The following is a 13,208-nucleotide window of genomic DNA, read 5'->3' on the forward strand; positions in this document are numbered from 1 at the left end:
GCGCCCTGTCCTGCCGAGGAGGAACCTGCGCCGTGGATCTTGGCGCTCAGAGGCCGCCAGCTGTCCTGCAGCTTCTTCATCTGCACGTCGATCTGTTCCTTGGCGGCCAGCTGGTTGTTGTCGAGCCACGTGAGAGTGGACTCGACTTGGGCGTCAACAGCCTTCTTCTCCTCCGCCGTCAGCTTGCTCGACACGCTCTCCTCCTCCAGAGTGTTCTTCAGGCTCAGACACAGCGCTTCCAGCCTGTTCTTGGCGTCGACTCTCTCCCGCTGTCGACTGTCGTCCTCGGCGTACTTCTCGGCCTCTTTGACCATGCGCTCGATTTCCTCTTTGCTCAGACGACCCTTGTCGTTGGTGATGGTGATCTGGTTGAGCTTCCCCGTCGACTTGTCCTGCGCCGACACGTTGAGGATGCCGTTGGCGTCCACGTCGAAGGTCACCTCGATCTGGGGCACGCCGCGCGGGGCAGGAGGAATTCCCGACAGCTCGAACTTGCCCAGCAAATGGTTGTCTGTGGTCATGGCGCGCTCGCCCTCGAACACCTGGATCAGGACGCCCGGCTGGTTGTCCTGGTACGTGGAGAACACCTGCGTCTGCCTGGTCGGTATGGTGGTGTTGCGCGCGATCAGAGTGGTCATCACGCCGCCGGCCGTCTCGATGCCCAGGGACAGCGGTGCCACGTCCAGCAGCAGCAGGTCGTTCAGCTGCTCCGACTGGTCGCCGCGGAGGATGGCGCCCTGGACGGCCGCCCCGTAGGCCACCGCCTCGTCCGGGTTGATCGACTTGTTCAGTTCCTTTCCGCCGAAGAAATCCTGCAGCAACTTCTGCACCTTGGGGATGCGCGTGGACCCGCCCACCAGCACGATGTCGTCCACGCGGCTCTTGTCCATCTTGGCGTCTCGGAGGGCCTTCTCCACGGGGATCAGAGTGTTGCGGAACAGGTCGGAGCACAGCTCCTCGAAGCGGGCGCGGCTGATGCTGCTGTAGAAGTCGATGCCCTCAAACAGGGAGTCGATCTCCACGCTGGCCTGGGACGACGACGACAGCGTCCGCTTGGCTCTCTCGCACGCCGTCCGCAGCCGCCGCATGGCCCGCTTGTTGCCGCTCACGTCCTTCTTGAACTTCCTAAGGAACTCGCTCACGAAGTGCTCCACCATGCGGTTGTCGAAGTCCTCGCCGCCCAGGTGCGTGTCGCCCGCCGTCGCCTTCACCTCGAAGATGCCGTCGTCGATGCTCAGCAGCGACACGTCGAACGTGCCGCCCCCGAGGTCGAAGATGAGCACGTGGCGCTCCCGCTGCTGCGCGGAGCCCGCCGCCTTCTTGTCCAGGCCGTAGGCGATGGCGGCGGCCGTGGGCTCGTTGATGATGCGCACCACGTTCAGGCCGGCGATGGTGCCGGCGTCCTTGGTGGCCTGCCGCTGAGAGTCGTTGAAGTACGCGGGCACGGTGACCACGGCGTCGCTCACCCTGCGGCCCAGGTACGCCTCCGCCGTCTCCTTCATCTTGGCCAGCACCATGGACGAGATCTCCTCCGGGTTGAAGCTCTTGTCCTCGCCCTTGAAGCGCACGCTGATCTTGGCCTTGCCGTCCTCGCTCACCACCCGGAACGGCCAGTGCTTCATGTCGCTCTGGACGGCGGCGTCCTCGAACTTGCGTCCGATCAGCCTCTTGGCGTCGAAGACGGTGTTGCACGGGTTCATGGCCGCCTGGTTCTTGGCGGCGTCGCCCACCAGGCGCTCAGCGTCGCCGAAGGCCACGTACGAGGGGGTGGTCCTGTTGCCCTGGTCGTTGGCCAGGATCTCCACCTTGCCCTGCTGGAACACGCCCACGCACGAGTACGTGGTGCCTAGGTCGATGCCAATCACGGGACCCGCCATCGTCCGGCCTTCTAATTGCACTCCAGTTAAAGTCGAATCTATTTCAGGTTGGTCTCTTCTCTTACGTAGAAATAATCGAATCAATCCAGTAAGGTTTTTCTCGTCTGCACCTTATGAAACTCTTTGGGTCTCTCCGGGTATGTGTAACAACTGTTATTGTTTCAGGAACACTTTTCCGGTTTGCTCGTTGAGAAATCCCTTGATGTATGTAATATTTTTCACTTTCCTCTTAGTCTCTTTTCTCTCTTTCGTGTATCGTTCCGAGCGTGATTCTGACGCGACTGTCCTCCCGGCGCGCTTTATATGCGAGCGAAAGATTTCGGGAACATCGGCGAACGTTCCAGAAAGATCTCGCTCGCTTTCATAGAAAACGCATCAGTTGTAGGGGTGACTGAGGAAGATAACACGTGTTCCTTGTACTATGTATTTACATCTTGTTTATAGGCGTGGTATCATAAGAATAGAATTTTAACGTATAGGTACATGGTGATTGGTCAGGGAAATACTTTTTCAGCAAGTTTTAAAATAATACTATTTCATGAACCTGAGTAATGCTCAAGAAAGTTCCAGAATTACATGGCAACAAGGCGAGCTATCAAAAAAAAAAAAAAAAGAAAAAAAAAAAAAAAAACAGGAAGTGATGTCATTGGGCAAAATCTCACCCAAAAAGCAGCTATTTGTATTGTAACACGATACTCGAGTTTATTTTTCATTTATTTATGATTTTTTTTAGTATGATTATTATGTTATTCTATTTATGTTGTTTATTTTGTTATTTACGATTATGTTATGTTGCTTTATTTTATTTATGTTATTTATTCTACTAATTGATTATTGCCAAGTTTCGTTAAACTTATGAATATGCTTATTATTTATATAATGTTTATTATTTACATTATGATTATTTTATTCTGTTTCATTTAATTCATGTTATAAATAATCCTATTTCATAATACTGAATAATCTCTACAGCTCATGCATATATGTGTGTATATATGCATATATATATATACATATACATACATATATATATATACATATATATCCATACATATATATTATATATATATATATATATATATCGTATATAATATACGTATATAATTTGCATATATTGTATATATATATATATATATATATATATATATATATATATATTGTGTGTGTGTCTATCGATATATAATAAAATAGACATTTACAGGTCTTAATACCAACACACATACACAAAAACTGGTTTGTCATGTGATGTATATATATAAGTGCAGTATTACAATAGTAGCCATACTCGAACTGTTTAATGTCATCTGCTATAGGCATTTAGAAGAGAAACAATTTGCATATGATGAAATCTATTAGAGAGATGACCTTCCTACTTGCATCATTACCTTGCCTTGTTGCCATGTAATTCTGGAACTTTCTTGAACATTACTCAGGTTCATGAAATAGTATTATTTTAAAACTTGCTGAAATAGTATTTCCCTGACCATTCACCATGTACCTATACGTTAAAATTCTATTCGTATGATACCACGCCTATAAACAAGATGTAAATACATAGTACAAGGAACACGTGTTATCTTCCTCAGTCACCCCTACAACTGATGCGTTTTCTATGAAAGCGAGCGAGATCTTTCTGGAACGTTCGCCGATGTTCCCGAAATCTTTCGCTCGCATATAAAGCGCGCCGGGAGGACAGTCGCGTCAGAATCACGCTCGGAACGATACACGAAAGAAAGAAAAGAGACTAAGAGGAAAGTGAAAAATATTACATACATCAAGGGATTTCTCAACGAGCAAACCGGCAAAGTGTTCCTGAAACAATAACAGTTGTTACACATACCCGGAGAGACCCAAAGAGTTTCATAAGGTGCAGACGAGAAAAACCTTACTGGATTGATTCGATTATTTCTACGTAAGAGAAGAGACCACCCTGAAATAGATTCGACTTTAACTGGAGTGCAATTAGAAGGCCGGACGATGGCGGGTCCCGTGATTGGCATCGACCTGGGCACCACGTACTCGTGCGTGGGCGTGTTCCAGCAGGGCAAGGTGGAGATCCTGGCCAACGACCAGGGCAACAGGACCACCCCCTCGTACGTGGCCTTCGGCGACGCTGAGCGCCTGGTGGGCGACGCCGCCAAGAACCAGGCGGCCATGAACCCGTGCAACACCGTCTTCGACGCCAAGAGGCTGATCGGACGCAAGTTCGAGGACGCCGCCGTCCAGAGCGACATGAAGCACTGGCCGTTCCGGGTGGTGAGCGAGGACGGCAAGGCCAAGATCAGCGTGCGCTTCAAGGGCGAGGACAAGAGCTTCAACCCGGAGGAGATCTCGTCCATGGTGCTGGCCAAGATGAAGGAGACGGCGGAGGCGTACCTGGGCCGCAGGGTGAGCGACGCCGTGGTCACCGTGCCCGCGTACTTCAACGACTCTCAGCGGCAGGCCACCAAGGACGCCGGCACCATCGCCGGCCTGAACGTGGTGCGCATCATCAACGAGCCCACGGCCGCCGCCATCGCCTACGGCCTGGACAAGAAGGCGGCGGGCTCCGCGCAGCAGCGGGAGCGCCACGTGCTCATCTTCGACCTCGGGGGCGGCACGTTCGACGTGTCGCTGCTGAGCATCGACGACGGCATCTTCGAGGTGAAGGCGACGGCGGGCGACACGCACCTGGGCGGCGAGGACTTCGACAACCGCATGGTGGAGCACTTCGTGAGCGAGTTCCTTAGGAAGTTCAAGAAGGACGTGAGCGGCAACAAGCGGGCCATGCGGCGGCTGCGGACGGCGTGCGAGAGAGCCAAGCGGACGCTGTCGTCGTCGTCCCAGGCCAGCGTGGAGATCGACTCCCTGTTTGAGGGCATCGACTTCTACAGCAGCATCAGCCGCGCCCGCTTCGAGGAGCTGTGCTCCGACCTGTTCCGCAACACTCTGATCCCCGTGGAGAAGGCCCTCCGAGACGCCAAGATGGACAAGAGCCGCGTGGACGACATCGTGCTGGTGGGCGGGTCCACGCGCATCCCCAAGGTGCAGAAGTTGCTGCAGGATTTCTTCGGCGGAAAGGAACTGAACAAGTCGATCAACCCGGACGAGGCGGTGGCCTACGGGGCGGCCGTCCAGGGCGCCATCCTCCGCGGCGACCAGTCGGAGCAGCTGAACGACCTGCTGCTGCTGGACGTGGCACCGCTGTCCCTGGGCATCGAGACGGCCGGCGGCGTGATGACCACTCTGATCGCGCGCAACACCACCATACCGACCAGGCAGACGCAGGTGTTCTCCACGTACCAGGACAACCAGCCGGGCGTCCTGATCCAGGTGTTCGAGGGCGAGCGCGCCATGACCACAGACAACCATTTGCTGGGCAAGTTCGAGCTGTCGGGAATTCCTCCTGCCCCGCGCGGCGTGCCCCAGATCGAGGTGACCTTCGACGTGGACGCCAACGGCATCCTCAACGTGTCGGCGCAGGACAAGTCGACGGGGAAGCTCAACCAGATCACCATCACCAACGACAAGGGTCGTCTGAGCAAAGAGGAAATCGAGCGCATGGTCAAAGAGGCCGAGAAGTACGCCGAGGACGACAGTCGACAGCGGGAGAGAGTCGACGCCAAGAACAGGCTGGAAGCGCTGTGTCTGAGCCTGAAGAACACTCTGGAGGAGGAGAGCGTGTCGAGCAAGCTGACGGCGGAGGAGAAGAAGGCTGTTGACGCCCAAGTCGAGTCCACTCTCACGTGGCTCGACAACAACCAGCTGGCCGCCAAGGAACAGATCGACGTGCAGATGAAGAAGCTGCAGGACAGCTGGCGGCCTCTGAGCGCCAAGATCCACGGCGCAGGTTCCTCCTCGGCAGGACAGGGCGCCTTCAACCCCAGCAGCTCTTCCGGAGGACCCACCATCGAAGAAGTCGATTAGAGATTTTGAAGCTAATTATCTGAACTAGTCACCTGTTCCTGATTACCTCATTTGTTATAGAATGAAGATAATCCTGTCTCTTAGTTTTGTAAGGCTTGTTCCAAGACTATTTATTTTTATAGGTACCTGATGTTTGATACTGTATGTAAATATCTAGAAATATATATACATTTCTAATGCGAAAACCTCTTTCCCTAACCTGCTACGCATCACATTGCCTTGAGCTAAAAGTAGAAATTGGAGAAATCCTTCTGAGAAGTCAACGAAGTAATGACACTATGGTTAATAGATAATTGAGCAATTATGATAATAAATAGCAAGAGAAAGTAAGCTATGGTAGAAATCTTGCTACATTAAAATGTTAATGTGTACTGACTCATACATATGGGCATGCATATATGCATCTGTAAATATTAACTATGTATACAAACTGCAGGATTTCTGCACGCATTCACACACAGAAAAGCGCATATACATGTACATGTTTTCTCTATGTATGAATATATATTTATGGATACATGTAAATAAATAAACAAGTACATATATAAATATCTATCTATCTGTCTATATATGTATACTCTAAAATCCCTGGAGCAGATAGCATTAACACAGATCGAGTATGGTTGATATTCTATCTAAACATCATATAACAAACTTTCATATTTTTGCATTTAGGTGAAAATGACTTGAAAAATATTCTTACACAAGTCATGTTAAAGTAAGGTTATTTCTTAATTCTTCGTTGATATCCACCTGGATGAGATAGTGAATCTGAATGAATGTATTTGATGTATATATAAAATGTGATTATATATATATAGGGGGGGGGGGTTATTATGACCAGTAAATATCTACTTCATTTGATATCGATACATTCTTTGAATAATTCATGCAGAATTCTTATGAACACACTCACACACACACGCGCGTGCGCGCACACACACATATATATATTTTTGCCATGTAATTCTGAAATTTTCTTGAGCATTACTCAGATTCATAAAATAGTATTTTGGAGAACATCAGGGCAAAAAAATGCCTAAGGGCATTTTCACTCTTCACATCGCCATGTACTGTTGCGAAATCCCGTTTCAGTACACTTGCTGGGTCCCACTTTTGTACATCTGTACATTATACTTCGATGTAAACACAGCGTAAATAATATTTTTATGAATGAGGCGGAAACCCTAGGCTGTTTGTAACAAGGAGTGTGGTTCGTAGAATATAAGTGACCAATAAATGTATTGGTACCTTTTTTTCTTTTTTTTTTATTACGTAGGCCATTTGATCTTTTGTTTTCTTCAAACAAGTGATAACAAAACTTGTTTTATTACTTATCGTTGACACTGTGGTGGGATATTTTTCAAATGCGATTTCCTGGAATTGTTTGTTTCTCGAAGTGGCAACTCCTATGGAGTTGATGCGGCATTTCCCCGTCTTTTAACACAATTTTCAATTAAAGCTGCATATTTCTTGAATCATGAAAACGCTTCGTTCTTTAAACATCTATGTATGGCAGCTAAATCTTTGCAAAATCGCTGATACCTTTGTAAATGCTTTTCGTGGGCCGTGGCTACACCATCTAATAGTGGCTAATCGAACTAATGAAGTGACTAGGTTTTTTCTTTTCGCCACTAAACATTGATTAAATTAACAGAAATAGTTACATCAATTTCTTTACTGTAGAACATTAGATGCTTTATCATTGTGTATGCAGCGTCTATGGAAATAGTCAATACTCGGCGAGGACTAACAAATCATTTTGTATAATTCGTTTCGGTTAATCTGCATTCCCTTTATCTTGTGCTAAAACCTGATCATAGTTTTCGCTACTATTCTTCCATAAGTCTCCGAGGAGTCGCATCCACATTTGAACAGCCGAGTGAGAAAATACACGTTTGCCTGTTTCAGCTTGAGCAACTACTAGCTGGTTTCAAAGAGGGTGAATATCAAGTATAAGAACTTGCTTCCAATACAGGTGCTGTATGATATCTGACACCTTGAGAAAGGTCATCTCGCGCTCTAGTCATTCATTCAGTTTTTATTACCTTATGTTGGTCAATGTACATCCGTTTACAGTAGGTGTAGATAAAAATGGCGTCCTTCTGTTTTGTCACAGAATCAAAGTCTTCATATATCATCTTGATATATTTATGAACACCGTGGTTATTGTTCCGGCACTGGATCTCATAACATTTTGGCTATTCGTCCTGCATGCACGCGCATCAACTCTTTGCGCACGAACAAACATTCACGCTGGCGCACATGCAATAATTGTGTCTCCAATATTTCTCTCGACGTTCGTCGTCGGTCTCCGCTGAGAATATTCAAAGGAAAAAACAAGATTAATTTGCGCATGGATGTTGATTACTATGAATCAATTTTGATTTTTCCTGACCTTGATGGATCAAGGGGCTGTTGCTCAAGAGTAGATTAACTTTATCAACAAGTTATTAACATGAACAAGGAAAACGAATAAGAAACAAGCGTCTGAACCAAACATTGATGCAATAAACTGGAAATATGCTATGTATCACTTTAGTACATTGACTGAAGGCAAAAGAGTAGCAGGGCTACAGTGAATACATGGATGAGTGCGTGTGTGCTAAGGAATCTGAAGTTGTTAAACATTTTATTTAGAATCATTGGTTTTAGAGTTCATAAACATGTGAATCTCTTCTCGCGCAACTATGGCATTTAGTTGACAGAAAAAAAATATATATATCAAATATATATATATATATATATATATGCAAGTATATACACACACAAATATATATATATATATATGTATATATTCATATCCAAGTTTATATACATATATGTATATATGTATACATATATATATATATATATATATATATATATTTTGGTGGGGGCTTCAGTGAATCGACTAATTGTTAGGATGCTTATTAAAGTTTTTAATATCGGTTTATTTGTAAAATAAAAACGTTAATTATAAAAAGAAAGACCAGCACTAGGGGCAGCCATGCTTATAATGAGAACCATCTATCGTTATTCAAGACCTTGTCTAAACCCCGGGTCAGAGGTGACGTGCTGATGTGAGGCCCCAGTTTCATCCGCGAACTTTTCCATTCCCTATTAGCATGATCTATTCGCCCAAACAATTTTCGTCGAGTTGGAGCCACATGCCTTGCTTGGCCGCGGGAGGACGTCCATGTGGTTTTGGCCACCGAACCACTACGTAACTGCCCTTGACGTGTTTAATGGGCAGTTGTCCTGCACGAATATGATTGTTTCTGGGAAGGGCCAAGGCACAGAAGCGTGCTGACAGGAGGAATATTTCTTCTAACAATTCAAAGTACTAGCCTAATTGAATCTCCGGCGAGTTCGCCAACACCATGCATGAAATCTACCCCCACGTATTACAGTCACGTGGTCACCCCCGCCGTTTCAGATATTTCGTCTGTCGCATCTGAGAAGTAAATAATGAGAGATATTTAGAACATCTAATATGACGTATAGGGCACTATAATGTATAAACATATGGCTATATCAAAATTTTAGCTAAATTAATCCATAAAATAGTTAATGATATTTACACCGATTATCTCTCTTACAGCAATGGAGCTTCCCGTGCAATCTCCACATATTGCTGTGCGAACTTGAGGCGATGCTGCCAATGTCGCTTATTTCAACCTCTCTTTGATAACGATTTAGTCGCTGCTAGACGGTGCAACTACGAGAATCATTTACAAAGGTATCGGCGATTTTGATACAGCTGCCATACATAGATATTTTAAGCATGAAGCGTCTTCAAATTTCAAGAAATACGCAGGAATAACTGACTTGCTGTGTTGAAAGAAGTGGGAAATGCCGCCTCTTCCCCGTAGGTGTTGCCATTAGATAAACAAACGATTCCAGGAAATCGCATTTGAACAATATCCCAAGACAAGGTCAACGATAAGTAATACTACATGTTTTGTTATCACTTGTGTGAAGAAACCAAATGGCTTACGTAGTTTCCAAAAATTGATACTAATACACTTGTTGGTCATAAATATTTTACCAAACACACTCTTTGTTACAAACAACCTAGGGTTTTCGCTTCATTCATTAAAACACTATTTATGCTATGTTTACATCGAAGTGGCTGGCAAATATACAAAAGTGGGACCCAGCAAGTGCACTGAAATATAATTCTGCTACTGTACTTGTATGTTAAAATTCTATTCTTATAATACCACGCCTATAAACAAGATGTAAATACATAGTACAAGGAACACGTGTTATCTACTTCAGTCCCCCTGCAACCGATGCGTTTTCTATGAAAGCGAGCGAGAACTTTCTGGAACGTTCGCCGATGTTCCCGAAATCTTTCGCTCGCATATAAAGCGCGCCGGGAGGACAGTCGCGTCAGAATCACGCTCGGAACGATACACGAAAGAAAGAAAAGAGACCAAGAGGAAAGTGCAAGAATATTACATACATCAAGGGATTTCTCAACGAGCAAACCGGCAAAGTGTTCTTGAAACAATAACGGTTATTACATATACCCGAGGAGACCCAAAGATTTTCATAAGGTGCAGACGAGAAAAACCTTATTGGATTGATTCGATTATTTCTACGTAAGAGAAGAGACCACCCTGAAATAAATTCGACTTTAACTGGAGTGCAATTAGAAGGCCGGACGATGGCGGGTCCCGTGATTGGCATCGACCTAGGCACCACGTACTCGTGCGTGGGCGTGTTCCAGCAGGGCAAGGTGGAGATCCTGGCCAACGACCAGGGCAACAGGACCACCCCCTCGTACGTGGCCTTCGGCGACGCTGAGCGCCTGGTGGGCGACGCCGCCAAGAACCAGGCGGCCATGAACCCGTGCAACACCGTCTTCGACGCCAAGAGGCTGATCGGACGCAAGTTCGAGGACGCCGCCGTCCAGAGCGACATGAAGCACTGGCCGTTCCGGGTGGTGAGCGAGGACGGCAAGGCCAAGATCAGCGTGCGCTTCAAGGGCGAGGACAAGAGCTTCAACCCGGAGGAGATCTCGTCCATGGTGCTGGCCAAGATGAAGGAAACGGCGGAGGCGTACCTGGGCCGCAGGGTGAGCGACGCCGTGGTCACCGTGCCCGCGTACTTCAACGACTCTCAGCGGCAGGCCACCAAGGACGCCGGCACCATCGCCGGCCTGAACGTGGTGCGCATCATCAACGAGCCCACGGCCGCCGCCATCGCCTACGGCCTGGACAAGAAGGCGGCGGGCTCCGCGCAGCAGCGGGAGCGCCACGTGCTCATCTTCGACCTCGGGGGCGGCACGTTCGACGTGTCGCTGCTGAGCATCGACGACGGCATCTTCGAGGTGAAGGCGACGGCGGGCGACACGCACCTGGGCGGCGAGGACTTCGACAACCGCATGGTGGAGCACTTCGTGAGCGAGTTCCTTAGGAAGTTCAAGAAGGACGTGAGCGGCAACAAGCGGGCCATGCGGCGGCTGCGGACGGCGTGCGAGAGAGCCAAGCGGACGCTGTCGTCGTCGTCCCAGGCCAGCGTGGAGATCGACTCCCTGTTTGAGGGCATCGACTTCTACAGCAGCATCAGCCGCGCCCGCTTCGAGGAGCTGTGCTCCGACCTGTTCCGCAACACTCTAATCCCCGTGGAGAAGGCCCTCCGAGACGCCAAGATGGACAAGAGCCGCGTGGACGACATCGTGCTGGTGGGCGGGTCCACGCGCATCCCCAAGGTGCAGAAGTTGCTGCAGGATTTCTTCGGCGGAAAGGAACTGAACAAGTCGATCAACCCAGACGAGGCGGTGGCCTACGGGGCGGCCGTCCAGGGCGCCATCCTCCGCGGCGACCAGTCGGAGCAGCTGAACGACCTGCTGCTGCTGGACGTGGCACCGCTGTCCCTGGGCATCGAGACGGCCGGCGGCGTGATGACCACTCTGATCGCGCGCAACACCACCATACCGACCAGGCAGACGCAGGTGTTCTCCACGTACCAGGACAACCAGCCGGGCGTCCTGATCCAGGTGTTCGAGGGCGAGCGCGCCATGACCACAGACAACCATTTGCTGGGCAAGTTCGAGCTGTCGGGAATTCCTCCTGCCCCGCGCGGCGTGCCCCAGATCGAGGTGACCTTCGACGTGGACGCCAACGGCATCCTCAACGTGTCGGCGCAGGACAAGTCGACGGGGAAGCTCAACCAGATCACCATCACCAACGACAAGGGTCGTCTGAGCAAAGAGGAAATCGAGCGCATGGTCAAAGAGGCCGAGAAGTACGCCGAGGACGACAGTCGACAGCGGGAGAGAGTCGACGCCAAGAACAGGCTGGAAGCGCTGTGTCTGAGCCTGAAGAACACTCTGGAGGAGGAGAGCGTGTCGAGCAAGCTGACGGCGGAGGAGAAGAAGGCTGTTGACGCCCAAGTCGAGTCCACTCTCACGTGGCTCGACAACAACCAGCTGGCCGCCAAGGAACAGATCGACGTGCAGATGAAGAAGCTGCAGGACAGCTGGCGGCCTCTGAGCGCCAAGATCCACGGCGCAGGTTCCTCCTCGGCAGGACAGGGCGCCTTCAACCCCAGCAGCTCTTCCGGAGGACCTACCATCGAAGAAGTCGATTAGAGATTTTGAAGCTAATTATCTGAACTAGTCACCTGTTCCTGATTACCTCATTTGTTATAGAATGAAGATAATCTTGTCTCTTAGTTTTGTAAGGCTTGTTCCAAGACTATTTATTTTTTTAGGTACCTGATGTTTGATACTGTATGTAAATATCTAGAAATATATATAAATTTCTAATGCGAAAACCTCCTTCCTTAACCTGCTACGCATCACATTGCCTTGAGCTAAAATAAAAAATTGGAGAAATCCTTCTGAGAAGTCTATTGTTAATAGATAATTGAGAAATTATGATGTTAAATGCAAGCTTTTCTCTCTAGTAACTAGTCTTTTCATCGTCATAACTCACTTTTCAATCTGATATTGTATGAAATCGATCGCTAGTCGGTAAATTAGTGAATTAAATATTTATTTTTGTATGTAGATGGCACACCATTGAAGAAGTTGATTAATGTCATCATTTTTTTTTTTTTTTAGTGATATCACATATCATAATAGAGATAGTTCCTATATATTTTTGAATGTCCAATAATTTTGAAAAATGTGATCTAGACTTGCATAAATATGTTATTTAAATTACCTTATTGCAAAACCATCTATCTTTTCTTATTTAACGTTCACTGAAAGAACGTTAAATACATTCTATTTAAAAATTATATATATATATATATATATATATATATATATATATGCATATATGTCTCTAAAACTGTATGTATATGTTTTACTAAAAGATTGACTAAAAAGAACAGATAATATAAAAATATGCAACAAAGTTGAATGTGAAAGAGACAGGGAGAGAGAGAGACAGAGAAAGAGAGAGAAAGGGAGAGACAGAGACAGCA

At 47.6% G+C, this 13,208-nt stretch overlaps 3 protein-coding genes across 3 annotated transcripts in view; 2 read left to right on the forward strand and 1 right to left on the reverse strand.

The window, feature by feature from the left end:
* Nucleotides 1-2,145, reverse strand: part of LOC125038760 (heat shock 70 kDa protein-like) — a 2,382-nt gene extending 237 nt beyond the window's left edge. Inside the window, exon 1 of the mRNA XM_047632344.1 lies at nucleotides 1-2,145. This exon is cut by the window's left edge and continues 237 nt beyond it. Within this exon, the coding sequence (XP_047488300.1) occupies nucleotides 1-1,877 (1,877 nt within the window). The 5' untranslated portion in view covers nucleotides 1,878-2,145.
* A 1,449-nt stretch (nucleotides 2,146-3,594) lies between these two features.
* On the forward strand, nucleotides 3,595-5,968 carry LOC125038762 (heat shock 70 kDa protein-like). The gene has a single exon (XM_047632345.1). The coding sequence runs from the start codon at nucleotides 3,855-3,857 to the stop codon at nucleotides 5,781-5,783; it is 1,929 nt and encodes a 642-aa protein (XP_047488301.1). The 5' UTR covers nucleotides 3,595-3,854; the 3' UTR covers nucleotides 5,784-5,968.
* Nucleotides 5,969-10,159: 4,191 nt separating this feature from the next.
* LOC125038512 (heat shock 70 kDa protein-like) lies at nucleotides 10,160-12,551 on the forward strand. The gene has a single exon (XM_047631996.1). It carries the CDS (start codon nucleotides 10,438-10,440, stop codon nucleotides 12,364-12,366), a length of 1,929 nt encoding a protein of 642 aa, XP_047487952.1. The 5' UTR covers nucleotides 10,160-10,437; the 3' UTR covers nucleotides 12,367-12,551.
* Nucleotides 12,552-13,208: the final 657 nt, after the last annotated feature.

The sequence above is a fragment of the Penaeus chinensis genome, chromosome 25 (genome assembly GCF_019202785.1).
Source record: "Penaeus chinensis breed Huanghai No. 1 chromosome 25, ASM1920278v2, whole genome shotgun sequence".
NCBI classification, from domain to species: domain Eukaryota; kingdom Metazoa; phylum Arthropoda; class Malacostraca; order Decapoda; family Penaeidae; genus Penaeus; species Penaeus chinensis.

What these genes read in the sequence shown, in the direction of transcription:
- LOC125038762 (XM_047632345.1), top strand. Translation starts at nt 3,855, where the DNA reads ATGGCGGGTCCCGTGATTGGCATCGACCTGGGCACCACGTACTCGTGC.
- LOC125038512 (XM_047631996.1), top strand. Translation starts at nt 10,438, where the DNA reads ATGGCGGGTCCCGTGATTGGCATCGACCTAGGCACCACGTACTCGTGC.